Source organism: Phocoena sinus, chromosome 19 (assembly GCF_008692025.1).
Source record: "Phocoena sinus isolate mPhoSin1 chromosome 19, mPhoSin1.pri, whole genome shotgun sequence".
Taxonomy (NCBI): Eukaryota; Metazoa; Chordata; class Mammalia; order Artiodactyla; family Phocoenidae; genus Phocoena; species Phocoena sinus.
In genome coordinates this window covers 40,589,508-40,617,060 of record NC_045781.1, presented here as the reverse complement: position 1 = coordinate 40,617,060, position 27,553 = coordinate 40,589,508, and the positions used below count along the sequence as shown (strand labels likewise).

Here is a 27,553-nt window from a genome sequence, read left to right as displayed (position 1 = left end):
CCTGCCTATAGAGGGATGAGGGTCAGACTTTTGGATAATGTGAATGAATGCACACTAATGGATGTCTAATCACAGAAATAAACGCTCCAAAAAAAAAAAAAAAAAATCAACAAAGGAGAGGGAAAAGTGAGAGGCGGAGGCCCAGGAAGAAAAAATCCACGAAAAGCTTGGTTAGGGAGGAGTCGCTGGTTTTTGCCCGGGAACCAGCCTGTAAGAACCTGAGGCAGGAAGGAGCTAGGCTCTGCCCTTAAGGATCCTCAAGGGTAGCCAGAATAGCAGAAGCTCCGAAAGATAACAAACTGGGCCAAGTTAAAAGATTTGTGATTTTATTCTGCCGGTGACTGGGAACTGTTGGAGGGGTGTTAAACGAGAGGTTGGACAGGATTTGTATTGTAACAAGTCACCTCCCCACTCCCTCGACTTCCTTGGGGAAAGTGTTCTAAAGGGCAAGAGAAGCTTGCCTTTAGAAAGTGTTCTAAAGGGCAGAGAGGAGGCCAGGCACTCGTCATGGAGAATTACCTGTAAGCTAGCCCTCCTTTGCCGAGTTCCCCGTTTCTCCCACTTCTTGCCGTTCTTCACCCTTTCTCCTGACTCTACTTCCTCACTTTTTTCTCTTCTGATTACAGACCACGGGTATAAATTCGAATTCTAGTTTATATATTATTTCTAATTATTTGATATAAAAACAAAATAGATCGGGCCTTTTAAAAGTTTGCAAAAGCACTCCGAGCTAACTGTCACTTTTTTAGTTATTCCTTTTTATTTTTGGCTGCATTAGGTCGTTGTTGCCGCACACGGGCTTTTCTCTAGATGCGGCAAGCAGGGGCTACTCTTTGTTGCAGTCCTTGGGCTTCTCATTGCGGTGGCTTCACTTGTTGCAGAGCGCGGGCTCCAGGTGCGCGGGCTTCAATAGTTGTGGCGTGCGGGCTCTAGAGCACAGGCTCAGTAGTTGTGGTGCACAGGCTTAGTTGCTCCGCGGCATGTGGGATCTTCCCAGACCAGGGCTCGAAACCGTGTCCCCTGCATTGGCAGGCGGATTCCTAACCACTGCGCCACCAGGTAAGTCCAAGTTTGTTATTCTTTATTGTAAAACAGACCCATACTTAAAATGTTCTAGAAACATAAACGACAATGGGGAAAAAAAGAACTATTTTTCTGGTCCCAACACCCAAACATTACCATTGCATTTCTGTTTACAGCCAATGTAATCCTTGGTTATTTGTGTGGATTTTTTTTAAATTAATTAATTAATTTATTTTTGGCTGTGTTGGGTCTTCGTTTCTTATGCGAGGGCTTTCTCTAGTTGCGGCAAGCGGGGGCCACTCTTCATCATGGTGCACGGGCCTCTCATTATCGTGGCCTCTCTTGTTGCAGAGCACAGGCTCCAGACACATAGGCTCAGTAGTTGTGGCTCACAGGCCTAGTTGCTCCACGGCATGTGGGATCTTCCCAGACCAGGGCTCGAACCCGTGTCCCCTGCATGGGCAGGCAGACTCTCAACCACTGCGCCACCAGGGAAGCCCCCAGTTTTTTTGATTGTTTGTTCGGTTTTGGTTTTGCTTTCTTGTGTTTTTTGGCCACACCACGCGGCTTGTGGGATTTTACTTCTTGGATCAGGGATTGAATCCAGGCCCTCGGCAGTGAGAGTTTAGAGTCCTAACCACTGAACCACCAGGGAATTCCCCCAGTGTTTTATTATTTAAAACAATATTTATGGGGCTTCCCTGGTGGCACAGTGGTTGAGAGTCCGCCTGCCGATGCAGGGGACACAAGTTCGTGCCCTGGTCTGGGAGGATCCCACATGCTGCAGAGCGGCTGGGCCCGTGAGCCATGGCTGCTGAGCCTGCGCGTCCAGAGCCTGTGCTCCGCAACGGGAGAGGCCACAACAGTGAGAGGCCCGCGTATCGCAAAACAAAAACAATATTTATAAAATATTATTATTATTTTGTCTGCATTGGGTCTTCGTTGCTGCACGTGGGCTTTCTCTAGTTGAGGCAAGAGGGAGCTATTCTTTGTTGCAGTGCACAGGCTTCTCACTGCAGTGGCTTCTCTTTGTTGTGGAGCACGGGCCCTAGGCGCGCAGACTTCAGTAGTTGTTGCTCGCGGGCTCTAGGCTCACCGGCTTCAGTAGTTGTGGAACTGAGGTTCCGTAGATGTAGCTTGCGGGCTCTAGAGCACAGGCTCAGTAGTTGTAGTGCACGGGTTTAGTTTCTCCGCAGCATGTGGGATCTTCCCGGACCAGGGCTCGAATGTCCTCTGAATTGGCAGGTGGATTCTTAACCACTACACCAGCAGGGCAGTCCCTGTGTTTTGTTTTGTTTTTTTGACAAATAGTAAATATAAAGTTTAATCAATTGTGTAAACACAGTAAAGACAATCTATGCAAATACAAATAATGCTGTGAAAAGTAAGCTCATTCTCAAATTGTTTTGAAAAGTTTTTAATGTTTTTTCCATATTATCCAGTCCAAAGCTTTACAAATAATAAATAAATATTGCACTATCAACCACTTAGGTGGTTGATAGTGATCGTGGAACTGTGCCTGCAAAGGGCTAGCGATTTAAGCCAGATAACACAAAGGTCAGATCTAAATGACGAGGAATATTGATATGATTTTCCTCTGCAGTTCTCTAATTTTGAGAAGCAAGAATCTTATTTTTTCTTTGCTCTATTTTTTAACATAAGCACAAATATGCCCATGCCACTGCCAGTATCTGAAACTTTACACACAATTTTGGAGCATGAAGGAGAACTCCACAGGAAACTCAGAGCTCAAGTTCTATTTCAGTTCCCATTAAAATGTAAGAAAGGGGGCAGGGGGCTGTCAATTGGTGAAAATATGGTAATGGAGTCTCCAGCATTAACAGAACTTTTGAGAGCCGAAATTCATCTCAGAATTGCTGATGTTTGGAGATTTTAACATCTCTGCTGGATCACAAACAGCCCACTAGCCTCTAAGCCCGCAAACTGATCTCTTGTGATAGATACAGGTCCTGTAGACACATTGGTCTTTGCAAATGCAAATCTGATCAGGTCACATATAGAATACAGTTATTTTTTTCCTGGCCCAAATGTGTCTCTCCTCATCTTCGGAGAGGGAGATGAGAATGAGAGACATTCTCACAAATAGTCCCTGCTATTTATTCATGACCTGGCTTATTACTTGTCAGATCCTGAGTTAAACATTATCTAATTGACTCATTTTACACACACTTACACACACACACACACACACACACACACACACCCTTATTAGGTGGTTATCACCCTCACCTTACCTTAGGTGAGGAAACCGAGGCTTCGACTGGCTGCACATACTTGCCCAGGCTCAAGGTAAGGATGCCCGCAAAACCCGTTTGCTACCACCACTGTACACACCGGGCGAAGCCGGCGGCAGGACTAGAACTGCAATTCCCGTGGGGCTGTGCGGCAGCCTCGCGAGAGTTGACCTAAATTCTGCAGCATCGCGAGAGTTGGCTTAAATGTGGCGGCGGGAAGGCGGTGGTCTGAAGCGGCTACTGAAGGCCAGCTACTGAAGCTGCTGGGAGGGCTGGCTGCTGAGGCGATGGCGGACAGCTATAGCCGGGACAGCGAGCCTACGACGCGCACGCTGCTACGGCGCGTGCTGGATACAGCGGATCCTCGCACCCCGCGGCGACCCCGGAGTGCTCGGACTGAGTATGTGAGGGCGCTGCCCCAACACAAGAGCAACCTGAGGGAGTGGGCGATGGGGTCCAGAGCTGACCCTGTTTGGAGACGGAAACTGAGTCTCGGAGAGGAGCAGAGTCCAGGGCTCTGAGAACAGGCTCCTTTCTCCTCGCTGGGATCGGGTCAGCTGTTTGTGCGACCACCCCTGAGACTCTAGGCCGCTCGGGACCTCAGAGCTCAATTATACAGGCGTCCTTGGGGGTCCGCTTCTGGAAGCGAAGGATAGGTGCTCAGAATCTGGACTTCTGCTATGTTCTCTAGGCCAGTTTTCTCCAGAGTGTGTCCAGGCATCTGCCCTGAACAGTCTCCCAAGCGGTTCCCAGCTGAAAGATGGGAAAGGAGTTGCAGAGCGTAGCCTGGGTAGCAGTCAGGAGGCAGGAACTGGAAAGATGTTTTGCTAGAGAGCAGCGAATTTGGCCTGACGTGGTGGGAGTGTCAGTGGGTGAGGGCTGTGGTGAGCTTATGGTGCAGAGAGGGTGGAAGATGGCATCTGCTGACTTCCTGCGGCAGTGCAGTTCCGTTATAGACAATGGGAAGCCATTCATTATAGGTTTTAGACCTGTGAGTGATGAAGTGGGAGTTGTGCCAGAGGAACATTTATGTGGTTCTGGAATCTGAGAGGGGATTGGATTGGAGAGAGTAGGGCTGGAGTGAGCCATGTGGAGGTTGCTGTCAGACCCTGACTAGTACTTAAAAGGTTTCAAAATATTGAAATATCCCTGGATTGTTTTAGTGTCTAGAATGGATACATTTCCAGTTGTTCCTCTTATCTGTGTGGTTAACCCCTACTTCTGCCGTAGTCACCTCAGTGAAGCCTTCCTCAGCCCTTCTCTCTGGCTGGGTCATCATATTCCTTCTCTCTTCCCATACCCCTCGGCTCCTTTTCATCCACAACCCTGTTGACATAGAACTGGGAATAGGGCTGTGGGAGGGCAAGTGGCTTCTGGTCCCTGTCCCTGAGGGTAAAGGACTTCAGCCAAGATCCCTGACGAAGACCCGTCGCTAGTTCACCCTCCCTACATAATTCTCACAATTGCTGCTCTTTACACAGTGTCCAGAGAGCCCTGCTTCAAACACCTTCCTCTAGGAGGCTGAGGAGCCAAACAAAGACGACTGCCAGGCGTTGTTCTAATAGAGCCAGGGTAAGTGCTCTACCCGCTGATCACTATAAAGCTCTGGTTGCCTTCGGGGGCTCTTGAGTTATAGCTCTGCTCTGGAGCCCACCTTGAGGGACTGTCAAGGCAAAGGAACAAACTGATTGCTTGATGCTTTTACCCAAAGTCTGTTGACAGATTGGCCCGTGTTCAAGCCAGTGGACACTTGGAGGAACAGACACCCCGGACTCTGCTGAAGAACATCTTACTAACTGGTGAGTGAGCACTGGCCTGCAGTGAGAATCAGGCACCAGCCCTGTGAAATCTCTCATTTAGGGCAGCCTTCCCTGCCAACTCCACTCTCTCCTTCCTATTTCTACAGCCCCGGAATCTTCCATCCTAATGCCAGAGTCAGTGGTGAAGCCAGTGCTGGCACCGCAGGTGGTCCAGGCTTCCAGACGGGAAAGCAGTCGGGGCAGGTGCAGTAAATTCCCTCCTTGGGCTAGGCTGCTGGGCATTACTAGTCAGGGAGCCTCTTGGGGCACTAAGAGCCGGAGTTGGGTGCCCTGGCTTGTCTGAGAAAAGCTCCATCCTTGTAGCCTGGAGCTGCAGCTTCCTGAACTTGAGCCCCCCACAACCCTGGCTCCAGGTCTGCTGGCTCTTGGCAGAAGGAAGCAGAGACTGAGGTTGTCAGTGTTTCAGCAAGGAGTGGACTTGGGACTGCCTCCCTCCCAAGGTGAGGTCCTGGACAACACCTGTGGCCACCCTCTCTGTCCTTTGGAGAGACTGAGGAGGCCTGAGAGAGGCCTGGGTGACTTATTATGGTTTCTTTTTACATCCTCTTGCAGAGCCTCATGGGAATGCTGATGCCTCTTCCCTCACCAGGTGCTGTTGCCTGTTCCAGGAGTTGGTAGAGGAGAGGCTTGGGGAAGGGGGTGCTGAATAGAATGCAGTCTGGCCATAACTGCTCCATGCTCACAGCATGGTGGCTGGGTTCTAAGAGATGAGAGCACCGGGGCAGCTGGGGGACTCCTGGGGTGGGGGAGGGTGGTTGGACCTCAGGTACCTGACTTTCCTTTGTGCCTTGTCCCTCCCATCAGCTCCCTCAACTTGACCTTTGCCACACCTCTGCAAACACAATCAGTGAAGAGGCCTGGTTTGGCCCGCAGACCTCCTACCCGCCGAGCTGTAGATGTGGGTACATTTTTGCAGGATCTGCGAGATACTTCCCTGGCCTTGGCTCCTCCAGGTAAGGTTGAGATTTCTGTCTTCTGGCCTGTGGGGAAAGCTTTCCCCCCCATGATTGATGGGAGGTGCTGCTGAGTCCAGGGTTGCTCCTCTCTCCTTTGAGTCAAGAACAGTGAGCAAGCCTGGCCAGTAGGTTTATGAGGACTTTCTGCTTTCTTTCTGCAAATTGCCTCTTGTCTTCCGGGGGCCCAGTCTTAGTCCCTCAGTATCTTCCAGGACCCCATATCCTTGAAGAGCTACAGGACTGAGGGTAGGAAAGGGGTGTGATATGGTGGCTGGAGCTTATTGGGAGGTTAAAAGGGGCTAGGTTTCAGGATCAGCTGTTCAGTCAGAGCTGACCTGGGAGCCTGATTCCAAAAGACAAGTCAAGTTCACCAGGATAAGAGAAGGGTTGCAGGCAGAGGGACCTGAATGAGAAGTGGAGAATGGAGGCATGGGTGAGCAGATTGGGTGGGGCAACCTATGGAGCCTGGGAATGCCAGGCTAAGGAGCAGGAAGGTAAGCAAGGAGAGCTGTGGAAGGGAGATTAGGCTTAGAATAGGCTCAGTCTTCTCTCTCTGAGGGCCACTTGGGCAGGCTTGTGGGTCCACTACCCAGGCCCTGGTGACTGGCTAGCAGAACAGCAGGTGGGCGTGCAAAACACTGAGTGCCAACTGGACCTTGATCTCCAGATGAGAGCCTCAGAACCCCTGTTGCTACTCTGCCAACAGACACAGTGTTGGAGGACACCCAGCCCTTCTCCCAGCCCTTGGTTGGCCGTTCCCCCAGTGTGCACCACTCCCTGCCTTGCTGCTCTCACTCTGGGGCTAAAGATGTGGAGAGGGCTGCCAGTCGCAGGACATGGAGCAGTGGGCTTGGGCTGCAGAACAATGGTGAGTATGTGGGGCACGCAACCTGGAGCCAAGCCTAGCTTAAGCAAGAATTGGCATTGGTGTTTTTTCCTCCTCAGGCCCATATGTGTACCCCGTCACCCCCGAGTCCCTTTGGAGGGCTGTTGATCCCTCCATCCAAGAGCAGAGTCAGTGTTGGGCCAGGAGATTCCAAACCAGTACCCTGGGGCTGCCTCTGGCCCTCTTCCCTCCTTGATGGGCTAGGCTGGGTTTTACTACTCCATCTTTACCTTCCTCAGAGCTACAGCCCTGCCCTACTGCTTTTCTAGCCTATATTCTCTCCCCTTGATTCAGGTGCTGGGAAAGCAGCCCAGCTTCTGGCAGGAAACGTGGAGGAGGTTGATGCCCTTGCTATGGGCTTTCCGAACATCAGCAGTAATATCTCTGGAGAAGATGGAGTAGAGCCCTTACAGAATGGAGTAGGTGAGGAGGCAGAGGAAAGAATGGAAGAAAGCTTGAGGGAAGTGGAGAAGGCAGCAGAAGCACAAGGATCCGCCAGAGCAGAAGAGCTTGAAGGACACATAGAAGTGACCGAAGCAGAGGGATCCTGGGGGGCTGTCGAGGCCAAGGAGCCAGAAGGATCTTCAGGGGATGGAGACACCTCTGGTAGAACAGGTAAGGGGCCCAGTGCAGGGATCAGGGGGTGGGTGGGTAAGGGACAGCTGTGTCCCTGGCCTTGGAGGAGGGGCTTACCTGGCTTGTGTTTCTGGGCACAGGTGGTCTTGGGCCAGGGAAACTCTGAAAGGCCCCTTGCTTGGCTGGAGCTAGATGGAGCCCTCGAGGAACAGGATAAGGAGGCTGTGGGCCTTCAGGGTTGAGTGAAATGGTCTGGCCTGTGCCCTCTGTAACCCTGCCCTTCCTCTGCAGCAAGTCCAGAGTTGGCCTCCAGCACCCCAGAGTTCCTTCGGGCCAGGCGACTTCAGTTTCTTGAGCCAGCTCCACCGCCTAGCACTGCAGTGTAAGATCCCACGACCCTGTTCCACATGGGCCTCTTGGAAGGGGGCAGGTACTGAGGTTGGCATTGGGTACCACAGAGTTATCACCCTTCCTTTAGGTATGTAGATGATTACCCTGGAGAGCACCCTAAGGTGGGCTGGATGGGGCCCACTCAGCACATCTGTCTGGTGCCTGCTTGCAGGGGCTTAGAGGAGCCTGGGCAGGGGGGAAGTGCCTAGGTTAGTATGCAGTCAGAGAAGGCTTCCTGGAGGAGGATTAGCAGAATGGGACAGGCAGCAGTGGGCTGAGTAGGGGGAATGTCCATGCCAAAGCCTGAGGATCATGGGCCTGAGCAAGTACTGGTTTGTATGATGAGGCTAGACTGGGACATTGTGTCCAGATTGTGGAGGGTTGGGGCCCCAGGGAAAGACCAGGCTTCTACATAGCCCCCTGTCCCCACTGCCCCCCAGAAATGGTTGGAGCTGTTGGTCCAGCCTGGTCAAGGAGCACAAGGGCCCCAGTCTTGGCAGGAGCCAGCAAGACTTATGTTTGATTAGCGGCCTCTTTAGGTAGCAGCAGTTCAGCTAACTCTGTTCACTCCTTGCCCCCAGGTTACCTTCAGAGCCTCCGGAGCCTCTGTCGGCCAGGCTTCCTCCCAAGCCCCGAATCCCTGGCTCCAGACCCCGTCAAGATCCCTACAAGACTGGACTGAACCACTATGCGAAACTCTTTAGCTTCTATGCTAAGATGCCTATGGAGAAGAAGGCTGTGGAGATGGTGGAGAAGTGGTGAGTCCTTGACACTTGGGGTGGGAGAGGAGCCCCTCAGATCATGAACAGTCTGTTTTACCCCTACTTTCTTGGCAGCCTGGACAAGTATTTCCAGCATCTTTGTGACGACCTGGAGGTATTTGCTGCTCATGCTGGCCGCAAGACTGTGAGGCCAGAGGACCTGGAGCTGCTGATGCGAAGGTAAGTGGATGGAAGCAGGGAGGTGCTGGGTGCGGGAGTGCTGGCGTTGATTCTCTCATTCTCTATCTTCCTCTGCTGCAGGCAGGGCCTGGTCAGTGAACAAGTCTCCCTGCATGTGCTCGTGGAGCGGCACCTGCCCCTGGAGTACCGACAGCAGCTCGTCCCTTGTGCATTCAGTGGCAACACTGTCTTCCCTGCCCAGTAGTGGCCAGGCCTCAACACCTGCCCTGTCCCTACCTGGGGCCCCTTGGCCCCACATACACTTCTAGGTTTCCTCCCTGCCCCCCAGCATCAATAAAATGTCACAAACAGAATATGCTGTGCTTTGGTGCATGTTCTGGGACCAGCCAAGCAGGGACCAACCACCCTTCCCTTGACTCCCCAGCATAACCTAGAGAATAGCATGGGTTCAGACAAACAATTTTATAACAACAGTCAGAGGTTAGCAGCACGGGAGCACTCAGGCTGCCCTCAGTGGCCTCAGCTTGCAGGTTCCTGCTCTCAGGGCCCCACTGAAGCTGTTCCAGTGCAGCCTGGAGCCTTATCACAATGCCTCCTTCCTTTTCCTCGCCCTCTTCTGGGAGTTCTGTCATGGGGAGCTGGAAGGCCTGGCTCAAATAGCTGTTTAGGGTCTGCTTGTCCAGGCTGGGATCAATGTTCATCAAGGCCTCACGTACCTTGGGTAGGGTCACCTCATCGTGGCTGCCCCCACAAAGAAAGAGAGATAGACCTTGACTGTCCTCTCTGTACCTCAGACCCCAAAATGCCCTCTCCCAGGCTTGAGCAGTATGTAGTGCCCAGCAGCAAGCTCGGTGCATAGGGAGACCTGGGGCTTGAGGTGCTACTCTGTGGCCCAGCCTGTAGGACTTGCCTATGACTAAGTGAGCCTGAGGTCCCCAGGGTCACTCACAGTTCCAGCTCCAGCTCCTGCTTTAACTCCTGTAAGTATTCATCCTTTTCATCCATGTACTGTTCCCACAGCTTTTGTACAAAGGGCACGCTCTGGCCCTCCTTGTCCTGGGAAGGGGCCACAAGGCAGGGTGAGAGTACACGAGCTAGGGTCCAGCAGAGGCTAGGGCAGGACTGGGCAAGTTCCTGGGCCCCAACCCACCTCCATAAATAATACGCAGTAGTTGAACAAGTCTACATTGCTGCTGCTGGGATGCCAGCCCCCTGCCTCCATCAGCTCCTGAATTCTCTCGTCCTTCTTGAAGGGGAAGGTACTCTTGAGGGCAGTGCTGTAGGGAGATACGAGGGCTGACAGGCCTGGCTGATGCCTGCCTACCCATCTCCCCGCACCCCTCTGCCAGCCCCACTGGTGCTCAAAAGGGCAGAATGCACTGAGTCTGGCCTTTTCCCACCAGGCTCCCCTTCCCCCTGCACAGCTAGGAGCTTGGCCAGAGGTCATGCTGGGCTGAAGTTCGGGGTGGCCAACTGGTCTCGCACCTTAACTGCTCCATGGTTAGTAGCCCCTCGTTCTGGCTGTCAGCACTGGTCATCTCCTTCAGCAGCTATGCTATTGTCTCATTCTGCTTGATGTACACACTCTCTTTCCTCTAGGGGGAAGCGTTGACCATCTTGCTGTTTCCTAGAGGGGTGGGGATAGAGCTGGCCTATGCCAGAGACAAAGGGTGGAGGGCCAGACCCAAGCTTACCTTTCCCATCAAGACTGCATAGAACTGACTCATGACCTCATTGGAGTGTAAGAGCTTGGTATATTAAAAAATGGTGTAAGCCCAGGCCATGGCATCACCAGGCCCAAAGCGACGCTCCAGGAAATTGAAGAAGAAATCTGGGAACTTCTGCAGGGTAGGGGGAAGACTGCTTGGTCAGCCTGCCCCACGTCTGTTGGCCCTCCTCCCTGTTCCCTAGCACCTTGAGGGACACCCCCACCCCCCCATGCACCAGAGGACTCAGGCAGCCACACCAGGCCAAAATGGCTAGAGAGATCTGACCTGCTCCTCAGTGGTTCCTTCCAGGCATCCTTGAGGAGGTTTACCACATCCTTCTTGGTTGGCTTCTTGTTCTGCATGACACCATCAAACCGAAGGAAAGGGGGGATGGATTCCCCATAACCCTGTATGGAACCATGTCAGCTTATCTCTGGGCCCCTCTGTAGCCCCACCAGCAAGCAGGGCAGAGCCCCAGATAGTTCCCCCAGAACCTCAAGTCTTCTCAGCAGCAAGGCCTGGCCATTCTGACTCTGGCCCCAAGCCTCCTGAGCCCAGGGACTCCCCTACCAGACCAGGGAAGAAGTCTTTCTCCTGGAGCAGCCCCTCACCAATCTCCAGGAGTACATCCACCAGCTGGTCGCTGTTCTTGCCCTCGGCCAGCATTTGCCAGCGATCTCGTCCTCCAGCCACCACATCTGCAGGTGGGGAGAGGGAGCTGGAGTCCAGACCACGCACTTGAGCAGTCCCTAGGGCTCCCATGGCCAGCATTACCTTCACACTTGGACCAGTCTGGCCGCGGTATGGCCATGCGCTGGATCTCCTGCAGCTCGGAGTATAACTGGTCCTGCTCCTTCAGCTCGTGTGCAATTGCAGCAGCATCTTGTGCTCCTTGCAGAACTCTTCATAGTCGTCTCTCAGGCTGTCCAGCTGTGGGCAGGGTGATTGGTCCTTGCTACTCACCTGCATGGCCCTTCACTACCCTAACTGCCCACCAGCACCTGCTCCTGCAGATCCTTGAGGGTCTTCTCCTGCATTTCAAAGTCCCTTCTGGGCACCACGTCTCCAAACTTGGCCTTCACGGTGTTGAGTTCAATCTGCGTGCGGGTCAGTCTTGCCGGGCCATCTTCAGAGCCACTGTTAACTTCACAGGGTCCTCCTCCCAGACACCTGCCAGGGGGCCCACCAGCTCATGTCACCCTGCCTCTGGTGCCTGTAGCCCAGGGCAGGGTTGAGTGTCCCTTGGGGCATGTCCCAGGTCTTCCTGCTCTCCCAGCTTGGGAACCCCTGAGTCTTTCCACAGTGCTACAAGCATAGGGCTTTGAGCTTAAATAGAGAAGCCCAGGATGTGGAGTACCAGGCCTTTCCGGCCCTTAGGGAGTCTAGGCTGCTTCAGCTGCCAGTGATTGTTTGCTTCGTAAACAACAAGTCTATGATTCTCAGGCCAGCTCAGAAGATCCACAGACCCAGGTGGCAGCAGGAACATCTCCCATCGTGAATAAGCAGATAATAGGAGAGTTGAATGAATAGGAGTGGTGAGAGCCAGACTCCTCTCCAGCGCCTCTTCATGGGAGAGAAACCCACCTTGGGCTTACCTGGGGACTGGGCTAGTGACATGTCTTCCCGCTGGTACTGTAGCTCATTCAGGTCTGCAATAAGGATCTTATGGGCATCTTGCTCGCTGAGGTAGCGCAGATACTCCTCAGCCAAGTTCTTCCTCAGTTTGGTCACCTGTTGGGAAGAGAACAAGAAAGGTAGGAGGAGGAGACTGGTCATTCCTGAGAATCCAGCAAAGTGCCGAAGCTTCCTCCTGTGGAGAAAATCTGGCAGCCAAGGAGCGGGACTCTGCTGGCATTTGGGGCCATACCAAGCCAGTGCTGAGCTGAGGAGGAGGGCAGCATGTGGAGAGAGGGGTATGGGGGGAGGTGGTGGCTCTGTATATCATTCCAGGCAGAAGGGTGGAGAGAGCTAGGGGGTGACCCCAGGGCTGAAGGCCTGAAGGTCACCCCTGGGGTGGGAGTGGGAGGAATTCAGGGAGTTGGTCACCACATTACTCCCTTTCACCTCACTTTGCAATGAGATCTCCTCATTCTTCTTATCAATGAGTTTTAGCAAATTCATCTTCTCTTTCTTCAGCATGGAGATTTCATCTCTCTCCTTAGCCCTCATGGCCAGGATCCTCTCGTTGCAGTCCTCATTCACAGTGACAAGCTTCGCCTTCAGGGGCTCCAGAGCCCGAATCTTCTCCCTCTGGTCGGCTAAGCAGGGACAGGTGGGAGAGTCCCTTTGGGGCCATGGAGGACAAACAACCAGGAGACACTGATCCTGAGGTCACAGTGAGTGGCTATTTCCCTTGCAAACTCGAGGAGTCTATACATTCCTGTTCAAAGCATAGCTCCTGCTTAAGTCCTTCTTGCACTTGCTTTTAAACCAGGGGCAGAGTCCCGATGAGGACCAGGGTCTCACCTACGCCCTTTACCCATACGGCCTTTAATCCTGCAGCTGCACCATGCCCAGCACCTCCTGAGCCTGGTCAGGGAAGCCCCCTCACTTCCCAGGGGTACACCCTCCCTTCTGGGCTTCACTGTCAATAGAAAAGATGCTCTATTTCCCACAGATACTGCCCCACCATGCTTCCCAAGAATGGGAGGTAGTCAGTTGCCCTGGGGTGCCCTATCACATGACAGTGTAAGCAAAAAGGCTAAGGGGGGTTTGGTGACCTCAAAGCCCAGTTTGTAGCTGCCCCAGCCCTGCTGCAGAACCCAGAAGGTCAGACTAGGATCCTCTCTGCCTCTTCCAGGCTGGGGCCAGGCAGGGAGGCTGCAGTCTTACCCAGAATCACCTCATATGCATTCTTGATGGAGGATAGCAATGGCTTGTATGTTTTGAAGTCCTCTATGAAAAATTCAAAGATCTCTCTGTAAGGCTGGCAAGAAAAGGGAAACTGTCACCTCCTGGCCTATAGCTGCCACCCTCAGTGGGACCTAAGTTTTTCTTTGCTTGGATTAGAAGTGTTCTAGCATGAAGCTGCCAGGCAACTCACATTCAAATAAATGCCACAGGCACCACTGGGGTCTCTCACAGTCAGGGAGCTGAGGGGCAGCTCCATCCCTCTCAGCTGCTCTCTGGTGACCTCTCCTGGTGCTGTCTCTGAGACCTGGCAGACGGCCTGGGTCAGGACCTCCTCCTCTCTACTTGAGCCCCCTCTGGCTCTCCAGGCAGCCAGCCTCCTCCATGCACTGTGCTTCAGCTGGCCTCTTACCAGCACCACTCCCCATCTTACAGCCCTGTGGGGGCAGGAGAAGGTCTAAGGCTCTAGCTTACAAGTAGAGGTATGGTTTCCTGTCCCACTCGGACACACAGGAAGCTCTTGGAGGCAACATTGTGTACTGGAATGAGCACAGGCTCCTGAACCAGCCCTGAGTTTGAATCCTAGCTCCACTACTACATAGCCGGATGCCTTCTCTGAGCTTCTGCTTCTTTGTTGGCGAGGTTCCTTTAGCTTGTGAGACCATATCTAAGGCCCCACTCAGAGCCTGGCACACAGACAGTGCTTAGCAAATGCTTCTGTCAGTGACTAAGTCAGAAGTGAGGGGTTCCCAGTCATCATTTCCATCTGAGCAGGGATTGGGTGATTCCTTCCCTAATATGCATCAGAATCTAGGTTACATCTAGATTTCTCTCTATATCTGGCTAAGTTCCTCAAGCTTGGGGCTGTTGTTACTGGGCTGGTAGACATTGTATGACCCCTGCTTGTCCAACTGCCAGGATTTAGGCTCCATTCACTGATACCCAGTGACCCAAGGTAGGTGCTGGGGATCACAGAAGGGACTGGAGTCAGCATTCAGGCCACCTGACTCAGGTAAAGAAACCCAACCCTCAGGAGAGTTTTGGTTCCATGCTGGTAGACTTGCCTGCTCACTGGCTTTGTTAGAGAACAAGTTTCTCTTACCAGGAAGGGGAACCCAAGAGAGCTGGGAAAGGCTGGTCTCGCCTGAATGTCTGAAGTGCCTAGTCCTGGTGAGTAAGGTTTCTTCCCAGCCCTGCCCCGCCCTCCCCCCAGTTATTCTGTGGCTCTGACCTGCAGCCTTAGCTCCTGGGCAGAATCTGTGCCCAGGTCCAGCAGGAGGAGCTCCTTGTGTAGGTAGTTCTCTAGTTGCTCTAGGTACCTTGGCTTGGTAGTGCCCAGGGGCTGCTGCTGCCAGCTACTGCAGGGAGTGGTGGACTGAGATGTGATGGACACCCCACCAGGCCCTTGTGCCCTGGGTCTGGGGCAGCAACACCCCTGCACTGTTTCTGGGCCCAGTCCGTCCACCATCAGGCTAACCCTGGTTTACCCTACACGCTTCCGGTAGTCATCTGAACAGGGCTTTCGATTATGCAGAATGGTCTGGTCACTGATGTATGTGGGCCTTGGGGACAGGTGGCCACCGATGGAGAACGGACAGGACTATAAGAAGGGACAGGTGGGGTTACCATGACAATATTGCTCCCCTTCCTGATGTTCCTCTCCAGGCTCCTCCTCCACTCCTGGGTTCCCCCCCGCAACATCTCTTAATATGGTTCGTAATTAAGACTGTGGTCCTTAGAGTTAGAGAGGGATTAGATTAAACCCTAGGGCCCCCTTATTGGTTATGTGACCATAGTCTGAGCCTCAGTCTCTGCATCTGTAAAATGGGAATGGTTGTGCTCCCCATTGCATTGTACTGATGTGAGAATGCAACGAGAAAGAATAGAGAGTGGTTTACACAGACTCAGGCACCTTCTAGGAGCTCAGTAAAGGTGAGTTCTCTTCTGTAGGTTTGTCAGTGAGTATTGAATACCTATGCTATGAAAACAGATATGAGTACTTACTGGGACCATCTCTTGCCCCCACAGCACAGTCCAGCTAAAGAGAGACAGGGGAGGGCAGGCCCAGCCTCAAGCCTGGACTCTCAGGCAGGACTGCAGAGATGCAGCAGGGTGACCTGTGGACCCCGGGAGGAGACTAGGCTGTACCCCCTGGGGGAGGGGGAGGGGAGAGGTGGTAGGGCCCTGAAGCAGTGGGATCTCATTTTAAACCTTGAGCAGGGGTACGGGGTAGTAGTATTTATGAGCTTGTTTTTTCAACTTTTTATGAAATACTCAAAACATGAGAGAAAAAAATGACTCTCTTACCCAGTGAAGCCTACTTCTAGGGTTCATCCATTCAGTCATTCATTTGTTCATCAAACATTTCTGGGTCCATAGCACATGCCAGCCCCTGCTGGGTTCTGGGACATGAAGGAAGCTGGGGGTATGATGGAAGTGGGATGACAAATGAACTGATAAGCAGGTAGTAACTGAAGCTGATGCAGGTCACAGGAGTGTTGGGGCCCTGACTGGAGGGTGCCAGGGGAGGCTGGTCCTCTTAGAGGAGGAAGTGATGATGTCACTGATTTCAGTAAAGCTTGAGTGACTTCATGGGAGGAGCTGAGGTCACTCTGGAAGAGAGTGATGTGTCAGGGGAGGTGGGGGGGTGCACAAAGACTGCCTGGGTAGCACCAATACCTCAGGGAAACAGCAGGAGTTTTGAAGGGCTATGGACAGCGGCCAATGCCCAAGGAGGGCAGGCTGGCTGAGGTTGAGGTCTGGGCTGGCCAGTGCATAGGGGACAGAGATGAAGCAGCAGCTTCATGCCTAAGGGCAGTCCTCAAAGCCTTACTTGTGACTATGAAAAAGTCAGAAAACTGCTAAGTGTCTAAAAACAGAAGATTCTTATACAGGCATGAAGTGTTTACAAAGAGGCTTAACATGCACTATATCTCTAAGCGTTAAGTAAAGCCTGAAATTAGAGAATAAGCACAACCAGGTAAGATGAAAAATCAGAAAAGATGGAGGAAATAATCCAAAAGGTTATCAGTAATTATTCTCCAATGATAGGCCCATGGGTGCTTATGTGTCTGTAATCGTGTATTTTTCAAATTTTTCTACAATGCACATAAGTTACTTTGAAGTTTAAAAGAACATTGAATTATTGAATTCAGTATTAAAGCCTCCTCTGTGGAAGGCCCTGAGCCCAGCTTCCAGGTTCTTCTGAGATGGAGAGAGACTAGGCCTACCACCCATGTCCCACACATCCAGGTTCTAGGAGTCCTTCCAGGCTAATGGTAACTGGCTTCTGACCCTCTTAATGTGGAAAATGCCACTGTTTCCTTGGGCTCTTCTTTGCATTCTATTAGTTCTACCTATTTTTTCTCAATCTTGCAGTCATTCATCCTTTCCCTAAATATTTTGGAAAATACATAGTAAGCCTTGTTGCTAGGTCCCAGGGAGGACTCCACCCTCTTGCAAGGGTCTAGGTTGACCCTATCTCTGTACTTCCAGAACTGATGGCATCATACTTCACACTCTTCATAGTCTTTTTTTTTTCTAATTGAAGTATAGTTGATTTACAATGTTGTGTTAACACTCTTCATAGTCTTAAGTAACACTCAGCAAATATTGTGGAATAAATATTTAAGGGAGCACAATAATTTAGCTGGATGCAAGGCATAATAAAAACGAAAACGCTACTTATTGGGTGTATATGTTCACACATGCTTTCCCTGGGTCCAGAATGCTCCAGCTTGACTATTCAACCTTAGCATCTCAGGGGTTCTCCCTGATACTCTTCCCAATCCCAGCGCCCACACTTCCCCATCATCACACCCCCATCTTCTCTCAGAAACACAGACTTTGTCTGTCTTGTTTACCACTGTATCCACAGTGCCTGGCACACAGTGGGAATCAACAAATATTTGTTGAATAGATAAAAACATGGGGGGGGAAGAGAGATGATGAAACAATTGTAAAGAGTTTAAAGCCCTCCTATCAAAATAAGCTACATCAAGCAGAGAAAGGTAAAAGACAAATACTAAGAGTAATACAGTTGATAATGACAGGTGAGTAGATTTATACATAAATTAAACGGAAATAAGGACAATCTTTTAATGTATACAAAAAACTAAACGTAGGCCACAGATAAGGTGTTAACACATTTTTAAATGAGAAACTGTATACCTTGCATTTCCTGATGTAATACAATGAAATAAGAACTGATAATATAAACATACCTCTAAAACACTTAACCATTTACAGAAATTTAAAAATAAATTAATATTTTTCCTGACCCATTTATTACTTAAAGTAAAAATACAACATGTTATAGAAATGTTAAAATTACATGTTCAAAATGTTTGGGATGTGATCAGAAAAGCACTCACAAGTTTTTAATTGCTTAAAATCCTTTCACTATCTAAAAATAAATGGTTGGGGCTTCCCTGGTGGCGCAGTGGTTAAGAATCCGCCTGCCAATGCAGGGGACACGGGTTCGAGCCCTGGTCCAGGAAGATCCCAATGCCGCGGAGCAACTAAGCCCGTGTGCCACAACTACTGAGTCTGTGCTCTAGAGCCCGTGAGACACAACTACTGAAGCCCGCACACCTAGAGCCTGTGCTCCGCAACAAGAGAAGCCACCGCAATGAGAAGCCTGCGCACCACAACGAGGAGTAGCCCCCACTCGCCACAACTAGAGAAAGCCTGCGTGCAGCAATGAAGACCCAACGCAGCCAATCAATCAATCAATCGTTCTGATGAACCTAGGGGCAGGACAGGAATAAAGACGCAGACATAGAGAATGGACTTGAGGACACGGGGAGGGGGGAAGGGTAAGCTGGGACGAAGTGAGAGAGTAGTATTAACGTATGTACACTACCAAATATAAAATAGCTAGCTAGTGGGAAGCAGCTGCATGGCACAGGGAAATCAGCTCAGTGCTTTGTGACCACCTAGAGGGGTAGGATAGGGAGGGTGGGAGGGACGTGCAAGAGGGAGGGGATATGGGGATATTTGTATACATATAGCTGATTCACTTTGTTATACAGCAGAAACGAACACAACATTGTAAAGAAATTACACTACAATAAAGATGTAAAAAAATAAAATAAAATCCTTTCACTATTAGGAAAGAAAGCCTCAAGCCTGTGGTTGCCTGAAAAGGAAAAAAATATCATAATAAAAATTTTAAACATAGGAAATAAAAGTAGAAATAGATAAACTGGAAACATGAGAAGCCAAACTTAAAAATCAAGACAGAAAAAGTTTTTTTGAAAGACTATTAAAATTGATGTGATTTTTATAAAAGGGCAAAGTAACCCTGGAAGACACCTGGGAAGTTGTCAAAGAAGCACCTAACCCTGGTCAGTTAATGATAAGTTTTTCACATTTTCAAGAGGCCAAGCCAACAAGCACATGAAAAGATGCTCAATATCATTAATTATTAGAGAAATGCAAATCAAAACTACAATGAGGTATCACCTCACACCAGTCAGAATGGCCATGATTAAAAAGTCTACAAATAATAAATGCTGGAGAGGGTGTGGAGAAAAAGGAACCCTCCTACACTGCTGGTAGGAATGTAAATTGGTGCAGCCACTATGGAGAACAGTATGGAGGTTTTTTTAAAAAACTAAAAATAGATTTACCATATGATCCTGTTCCTGGGCATATTTCCAGAGAAAATTGTAATTCGAAAAGATACATGCACCCCAATGTTCATAGCAGCACTATTTACAATAGCTAAGACATGGAAGCAACCTGAGTGTTGATCAACAGATGAATGGCTAAAGAAGATGTGGTACATATATACAATGGAATACTACTCTCAGTCATAAAAGAGAATGCAATAATGCCGTTTGCAGCAACACGGATAGACCTAGAGACTATCATATTAATGAAGTAAGTCAGAGAAACACAAATATATAATATCACTTATATGTGGAATCCAAAAAAATGATACAGGGCTTCCCTGGTGGCGCAGTGGTTAAGAATCTGCCTGCTAAAGCAGGGGACACGGGTTCGAGCCTTGGTCCGGGAAGATCCCACATGCCGCGGAGCAACTAAGCCTGTGCGCCACAACTGCTGAGCCTGCATGCCACAACTACTGAAGCCCATGCACCCTAGAGCCCGTGCTCTGCAACAACAGAAGCCACCAAGATGAGAAGCCCACGCACCACAAGGACAAGTAGCCCCCGCTCTCCGCAACTAGAGAAAGCCCGCACAGCAACGAAGACCCAACGCAGCCAAAAATAAATAAATAAATTTATAAAAATAAAATAAAATTTAAAAATGATACAAATGAACTTATTTACAAAACATAAATAGGCTCACAGGCACAGAAAACAAACTTATGGTTACCAAATGGGATAGAGGGGTGGGTGTGGGGGAGATAAATTAGGAGTTTGGGATTAACATATACACACTACTATATATAAAACTGCTAAACGACAGGGACCTACTGTATAGCACAGGGAACTATATTCAATATCTTGTAATAACCTATAATGGAAAAGAACCTGAAAAAGAATATATATATTATATATGTAAAGCTGAATTACTTTTCTGTACACTTAAAACTAAGACAACATTGTAAATTAACCAGACTTCAGTTAAAAACAAACAAACAAACAAAAACAAGAACAAAAACAAAGGGAGACTAGCCTTGAAAATTTCCTGAGCAGACAAAACCAGTTTAGTCATAGAAATAAAGCTTAATTTAGCTTATTTTGGGAGACTTAAAAAATAAAAAAGGCCCATCTTCGTGCTCTGTCTGCCGTTTCTGTAAAGAGAAAAAAGTCACCCTACTTTGATTGCTGGGCATATGCTGCTTTCTTGTCCTGGTTGTTAACAGCTGGTAAGGCCTCCACAAGCGGGTGGTTGGGAGGCGGCGTTCCCGGGAGCTCCGTGCTCTCTGCTTCCCCCTGCAGGTGAAAATGGGACGGGCGGCCCCGGGGGTCGGGGGCGGCAGGAGGCAACAGCGTCCTCTGGTGGTTGAGAACGGTGTTACTGCCGCCGCGCAGAAGAAAGGAAGTGAAAGAGCCTGGCCCCAGGTCCACTGAGTAGGTGGCAGCTGAGGGGGACGGGGAGCAGGCGCCGCAAGTAATCGGATCTTTCGGGACTGTGGCTGCGCTTGGTCTCCGCTTAGAGTCCACATACCCCTTTCCCTCCCTGATGTCAGGGTCTCCATGTTTGAAGTATCCAGCCTCACAAAGTGTACAGCTCATGTGTCCCCAGATCCTCCAGACAAGACATACTCGCACAAAGAAAACCACCACAGCCCACAGTTCTCCACTGTGAGCTGGAGTTATAAATTTGCTCAGATGTGTTTTTTCACCTGTAAGATTTGGACAATGGCTGTTTGCTTGTTAAATAGTAATAACAATCTTATGATCATATCAACAAAAGCCCCCAAATCTTAATAACACAGTATTTTTTTTTAATTTCAGGGAAGAATATTCTTCCTTTTTTTTTTTTTTTTTTGCCACGCCACGTGGCATGCAGGAATGTAGGACCTTAGCTCCCGGACCGGCGATGGAACCTGTGCCCCCTGTAGTGGAAGTGTGCAGTCCTAACCACTGTACTGCCAGGGAATTCCCCAGCATTCATTTTTATTTTTATTTTTTAAATTTATTTTTATTTATTTATTTATTTTAGGTAAGAAGTGGATTTATTTAGAGAGAAACACACTACACAGAGTGTGGGCCATCTCAGAAGGTGAGAAAGGCACCAGGGTATGGGGTTGTTAGTTTTCATAGGGGTGGTAATTTCATAGGCTAATGAGTGGGAGGAGTATTCCAGCTATTTTAGGAAGGGCCGAGGATTTCCGGGAATTGGGCCACCACCCACTTTTTGATCCTTATGGTCGGTCTTGGAACTGTCACGGCACCTGTGGATGTCATTTAGCTTGCTGATGTGAGCATATACTGAGGCTCAAGGTCTAGTGAAATTCGACTTGTCCGCCATCTTGGACCCATTGGGTTCTAATCAATTTATGTCATGTCCTCGGGCTATGTCATTCTTTCAAAGGTTGTGCCCTGCCCCCTTCCCTCCTGTTTCATTCCCCTCTCAGAGATTTTACTCCCATATTCTTATCGGAAGCAGAGGGCGATAGTCTGTCTTCTGTAACTGCTTCCAGGCTGAGTAGGGGCATCAACCCTGTCTGTCAGGGAGTAAAAATCTCTGGATGCCTGATCTAGGGGCCCCAGGGGCAGGGCAGCTCCTTGTTTTAAGTCGGTATGGGCTGGAATCCTCACATAGCCAGCATCTTAATGTGGAACTATTGTAATTGTTTCCGTAGCCTTTCTATGAATCTCCTTGATGATGAAGCACTTTTTTTTAACAGCATCAGAGTACAAAAATATAGTTTTAGATGCTATCCCTTCCAAGGTAGTCTCCCAACCAGGTATTAGTTCCCTGGAAGTCGCAAAGAGATGGCACAGAAGACGTCACCAACGGTGTTGATGATGAACAGGAGTTGGTCTAGCTATAAGCTTATCACTGTCCCTTCGTGGTCACCAGCTGAAACTGTGCACGTCAAATACAGACTTGAACCCACGTGGCCGGGACTCAAAACCCGGTCAAAACCCTGATTGGGACTCGAACCCACGTGGCTGGGGCTCGAACCTGGCCAAAACCCAGACTGGGACTCAAACCCGGCCAAAACCCTGATTGGGACTCGAACCCTCGTGGCTGGGGCTCAGACCCGGCCAACACCCACAGTCTTCCAACTGAGATCATACACCTGGTTTCAGGACTTAATGAAGCTCAGGTTCTTGACGTCTCATTGCAGAAAGAATTCAGTGAGAGACAAAGTAATAGGTAAGAAGTGGATTTATTTAGAGAGAAACACACTCCACAGACAGAGTGTGGGCCACCTCAGAAGGTGAGAAAGGCCCCCAGCATTCATTTTTATATAAAAACTTTAAAGAACATGAATGGAGGGAGAACCTGTCATGAGGCTGGTAAAGAGTCTCTACCTCCAGTGCAGAGCCAACAGCACAATGGAGAAACATCTTTTACTACTGTCTTCACATACATACAGCAATTACGGTGCACATATACCAGCCACTCAAGTACCACATCAGGCACTGTGGCCATAAAGACAAAAAGATATAGTCATAGCTCTGAAGGACCTTGACAGATCTGGTGGGACCATCCCAGCACCCAGAAGAATGCCTGGCTCATGGCAGGCTGGATGAAGAAATGAGGTCCACTCCAGAATGCTGCGTTGCAGGGGAAGGTTATCTGTGGGCAGGAGCTGAGTCCCTCTCTGCTCGGGGAGGTCTGGGAAGCCTGTTCCGGTGAGGTGCAGCAAGTGTGCACGTTCCCCCACCCCAGAGCCTGCTGGGCCTGGCCTCTGAGCCACACTCCCCTAACTGGGGAGAAGCCGCTTGGTGGGGCATGGTTCGGGTGGGTGGTGCTTTTGGGTTGCAAAGAGGGAGGCAGAAAGGATCTGGGGATCAAAATTTAGGGTTCCAACAGGACACGGCCACTAACCAGCAGCATCTTCCGTTTCTGAGAAAGCTTGCGTTTCTGGGTATTCTTGGCTTCTGTGAGGAAGGAATCATCTACGATCACTCCTAAAGGGCGCAAGTGTGCTCTGCACAGAGAAGGAGAAGGAAGTGGTGGGTGACAGAGCATTGAGTGGGAAGTACACTTCCACTCTTCCCAGAGCCACAAGACATGGCTTCCTTTCCCCTCAGAGCCAGGCTCTGGGTCTTCCCAGTGCTGCCTCCAGATTCCCAGAGGTGCTGCCAGCAAGCTCCTGGCTTGGGGCCCAAACCATTTTCCCACATTCCCAGAAACCTTCTCATCACCAGAGTCTCAACAACTCCTGCAGTGGCAGGACACCCTCACCATGAACCCAGAGAACCCTGCAGGCCTATACTTCCCTTCAGTGTTTAGCTGTGGCTGTGATGACAGTTCCGTGCATGTGACAGCCACATTCTGGGGGTGTGATACCAAAAGCAGGTGCTATAGGACAAGAAGTACAGGGTCTGGGGTCCAAGAGCCAGGGTGGGAGTCTTGAGCCTCTACTTACTGGCTGATAGGGCCCAGAGGCTGACATCTGTGTTTCCAATAGGGACCCCCTTGGGCAAGTCATTTAACTTCTTTCAGCCCAGTTTCCTCACAAGGAGGTGGAGACAGTTCTTGCATTTTCTATCTCACAATGTTGTGAAATTTAAATAAGAGTAAAAGAGATATGCAAAAATAACCTGTAGGGACTTCCTCGGTAGCGCAGTGGTTAAGAATCCACCTGCCAATGCAGGGGACACGGGTTCAAGCCCTGGTACAGGAAGATCCCACATGCCGCAGAGCTACTAAGCCCGTGAGCCACAACTACTGAGCCTGCGCTCTAGAGCCCGCAAACCACAACTGCTGAAGCCCACACACCTAGAGCCCTGCCTTGACACAAGAGAAGCCATGGCATGAGAAGCCCGCGCACCACAATGAAGAGTAGCCCCCGCTCGCCACAACTAGAAAAAGCCAGCAAGCAGCAACGAAGACCCAACGCAGCCAAAAAATTAAAAATTTAAAAATTAATTAATTTAAAAAAACATTAAAAAAAATAAACTGTAAACTGCAAGGAGCTGCAGAGATATTAACTGTGACAGCAGGATGTGGGAAAAGTGGATCATAAGGAACCACTTTTAACTCCTAGGCCTCTTGGGGAGAGCCATCATTGCTCAAGCTAGGAAGGCATTTGGGGGTCTAGAGGAAGGGCTGCCTGTGGGCAGTCAGACTTAGGTGGAACAAAAGGAAGAAGTGATCCCAGTAATCCATGGTGGTGGCGGGTGGGAGTGATTTATGCCACCAGATAGACTTGTGTTTTAATTCCCCTTGCTAGCTGGTGGCCTTGGGTATGCTGTTTAACCTCTTGAAGCTCAGTGTCCTTGTCCATAAAACTGAGACAAGGATTACCCAAACTCCAGGGAAGTTGAGAGCAGTGACGTGATCTCAGTTGGGAAACCCTGTCCTGCAGGTTCTTCAGTCCTACTTCATGGAGCAGTGACACCCCAAACTCCAGTTCTCTATTGTCTCTAAACTGAACAAGTGTGAGTAAACCATGTCGAATATGCAGCCGGTGTGGAAAAGGAAAGGCTTTTGCTCAGATGTTTATGGGTTTGAAACAGGATGCAGCAGATCAACCCACCTGCTCACTGGGTTAAATCATACCTTCCTGTCAAGACCAGTCAATTTTCTAAACTCTGTTCTTGCTCCTACTGGAACTACAACATGGGGCAAGGTAAGCAAGAAAACTATGGGGAACTCTACAAATCCTGAGAAGTTGCCAGATGGAAAATCTCAGTAGGTAACATGTTAGGGTTTTTTTTGTTTGTTTTTTTTGTTTTTTTCAGAAACAACTCAGTGAGAGACAAAGTGATATGTAAGAGGTGGATTTATTTGGAGAGAAACACACTCCACAGACAGAGTGTGGGGCATCTCAAAGGCGAGAGCGGCCAGTAACATGTTAGTTTTGAATGCCAAGGGAGACAGTAGTCAAAAACAGATTCGCAAATATTAATTTTAAAACCATCTGGGGCTTCACTGGTGGTGCAGTGGTTAAGAATCCACCTGCCAAAGCAGGGACACAGGTTCGAGCCCTGGTCCAGGAAGATCCCACATGCCGTGGAGCAACTAAGCCTGTGCACCACAACTACTGAACCTGCGCTCCAGAGCCCGCAAGCCACAACTACTGAGCCCGCATGCTGCAACTACTGAAGCCCACGAGCCACAACTACTGAGCCCGCATGCTGCAACTACTGAAGCCCGTGTGCCTAGAGCCCGTGCTCCGGAACAAGAGAAGCCACCGCAATGAGAAGCCTGTGCACTGCAACGAAGAGTAGCCCCTGCTCGTCGCAACTAGAGAAAGCCCGCGTGCAGCAACGAAGACCCAAAGCAGCCAAAAATAAATAAATAAAATAAATAAATTTAAAAACACCTGGTAGAGTCTATACACTTATCCAAAAAGCTTAGGATGCTTCTTTAGTATTATATTAAATATTTTACACCAATTCTCAGAGAGGAATGGGAAATAGATTATCTATATTTCTACTTCAAAGGTGGAGAAAACTCAGTTATTTAACTAATGGCAAGCAGTGGGTTTGACAGGGGGTAAATCCTGGTATTGAGTGAAGTCAAGCTACTGAGTTCCATCCACAAATCTACTGTGCCAGGGATGTGAGGCTGATAGGAGAAAGCCAATGGGGAGGGGAAACCTGCTGCAGGAAAGTGCACAATTCAAAGGTCCCTTTATTTATTTTTTTGGGTACACTGTGTGGCTTGCGGGATCTTAGTTCCCTGAGCAGGGATTGAACCCAGGCCCTCGGCAGTAAGAGTGCAGTGTCCTAACCACTGGACCACCAGGGAATTCCCTCAAAGTCCCTTTTAGAGGGTCCTGCTGACATTCGTGTAGTGCTAAGGTCTGGCCCATGCTTCATCATCCTGGCCCTGCTCTAAGGGGAGCTGGAGGAGGACACCAACACTATTCCTCTAAGGGAAGCAGTGAGCTTGGCCCAATATACTATACACCACTAAACACTGGTGAATGAAGAATATGGGCAGGAATGATGTTTTGTACTGTCACCAAATTCAGCATCAGCAATTACATTGTGCTTCCTTCTTAAAATACATGGGGATTCTCTTTCTGAGTCCGTTTCATATCCCTTTCAAACATGATTGCAGTTTCCTAAATCATTCGTGTGTTGGGTAACAACACTCTTTCTCAAGCTTGCTGTCTGGTTTTTGTGATTCATTTCGTGACTTTTCTCGGCTTTCTCTGTCAAGGCGGCATTTAATTTCTTGACTTTTCTAGGCTTTCTCTGTCAAGGCAGCTGACCATGGGGGATTAGAGTTTAGGGGAGATCAGGTTTTTTGCATTAGGAATGAGTAGAAGCGAGAAAGTACATTCATTAAACACTTACTGAATCCTATTATGTGCAAGAGCTGTCATGAGAGCTTCATATATGCTGCCTAAATTTTCCAGTTTAAGGTGGGCTGTGTCATTCCCATGTTTGAGATATGGAAACAGAGGCCCAGAACTTAAGAGCCTTCTCTTAGCTCTCAGAACTAGAAAGGTATTTAGCCAAAATTTTGGTTTTAATATGTATACTTTGTGGCTTTCCTGGCTAACGGAGCTTGTTATCATATTTGCAGTGTCCAGATGCTGCACCCCTGAAGACACGCAGGAGCTACCTTGAGGCCATGGGATGTTCTTGGGCTGCTTAGAGATGCTTCTTTGTCATAAGCCAGTGGGTGAAGAGGTTGTTTATCCTTGTGGCTAAGATCTCAGGTATGGGTCTCACATGGCTGGGTTCAAATACTAGCTCCATCACTTATAAACATGTGTAAGACACATGGTCTCTTCAGGATTCTATTTCTTTATTTGTAAAATAGTGATATTACTACCTCATAGAGTTGTTGTGAGGGTTAAATATGGTGTATAGAGCACTTGGCACACAATACACGCTCAATACGAAAAAGCTGGCTATTACTAATGATAAAGTGCGCCTGCCCTTTTACTAGAATATAACGACCCTCCTGGGCTGACAAGTCATCTGAGATTCTAACTGTTTCTGCACCACTGATCCTGTGGGGCTGGAGCCCCAAATCAAAGGACAGAGGCAGGAAGTGCAGAGGTCCGAATCAGGTACCATTTCTCTTTCTGGAAGTACTCAAGGCCTCCTCTCCGCCCTCAGTTAGGCCAGCGCCTACCTCAACGTGGTCGCGAAGCTGGGGCACTGCGGCTTCGGGGAGTCTATGACCCTAGGGCAGCCGGGCAGCCAGCACTAATGGCCAGGGAAGCTGTGGTAGTTTACAGTCCGTAGCCATGGCGACCAGGTCCCAGCAGCCCAGCGAAGGGGACGGGGTCAGGATTGTGCCACGCCTCCGAGCCCCGCACCCGCGGGCTGGGAGGAAGGCCAAGTAGCAAAGGTGGACTCGAACCGGGAATAGGGTCTCCTCAGAGTCAGTCACTATAGCGGATATGACCCTAGCGACCAGAACTGAGGCAGGGAGATAAACAGAGGCCATGGGGGAGGGAGGTGAACTGAGAGGCCGGAGCCGCGTTGCCAGCGGGAATTGTAGTTTTCGGTGTCCCAGTGTCTCAGCCGAGCAGGCTTATGGCTGAGCGGGTTTGTACTACATCTCCCAGAGATCCTTACGAGCCCAAGCTGGTCCGCCCCTGGAGAGCTCTGCAT

At 49.7% G+C, this 27,553-nt stretch overlaps 2 protein-coding genes across 3 annotated transcripts; one reads left to right on the top strand and one right to left on the bottom strand.

Annotated features, from left to right (window-relative positions):
* Positions 1 to 21: 21 nt before the first annotated feature.
* Positions 22 to 9,161, top strand: CENPT (centromere protein T). 2 transcript variants are annotated; one of them, XM_032614346.1, is made up of 14 exons: positions 1,021 to 1,059; positions 3,463 to 3,678; positions 4,760 to 4,850; positions 4,990 to 5,077; positions 5,185 to 5,281; positions 5,402 to 5,538; positions 5,651 to 5,687; positions 5,903 to 6,051; positions 6,761 to 6,922; positions 7,235 to 7,555; positions 7,808 to 7,898; positions 8,488 to 8,664; positions 8,743 to 8,847; positions 8,929 to 9,161. In XM_032614346.1, the coding sequence occupies exons 2-14, from the start codon at positions 3,566 to 3,568 to the stop codon at positions 9,050 to 9,052; spliced, it is 1,692 nt and encodes a 563-aa protein (XP_032470237.1). In that variant the 5' UTR covers positions 1,021 to 1,059; positions 3,463 to 3,565; the 3' UTR covers positions 9,053 to 9,161. The 2 variants fall into 2 exon arrangements, with proteins under 2 accessions (XP_032470239.1, XP_032470237.1); XM_032614348.1 differs by lacking the exons at positions 1,021 to 1,059; positions 3,463 to 3,678 and adding an exon at positions 22 to 521 and having other exon boundaries at positions 8,929 to 9,153.
* TSNAXIP1 (translin associated factor X interacting protein 1) lies at positions 9,081 to 27,553 on the bottom strand. Its single transcript, XM_032614818.1, is given in 20 exon segments — positions 9,081 to 9,125; positions 9,300 to 9,549; positions 9,758 to 9,864; positions 9,959 to 10,085; positions 10,294 to 10,403; positions 10,503 to 10,668; positions 10,803 to 10,924; positions 11,088 to 11,215; positions 11,292 to 11,381; positions 11,384 to 11,447; positions 11,519 to 11,628; positions 11,631 to 11,687; positions 12,113 to 12,248; positions 12,582 to 12,775; positions 13,350 to 13,443; positions 14,599 to 14,725; positions 14,855 to 14,967; positions 22,851 to 22,953; positions 27,069 to 27,142; positions 27,518 to 27,553. Coding segments are annotated over 20 exon segments (2,253 nt in total).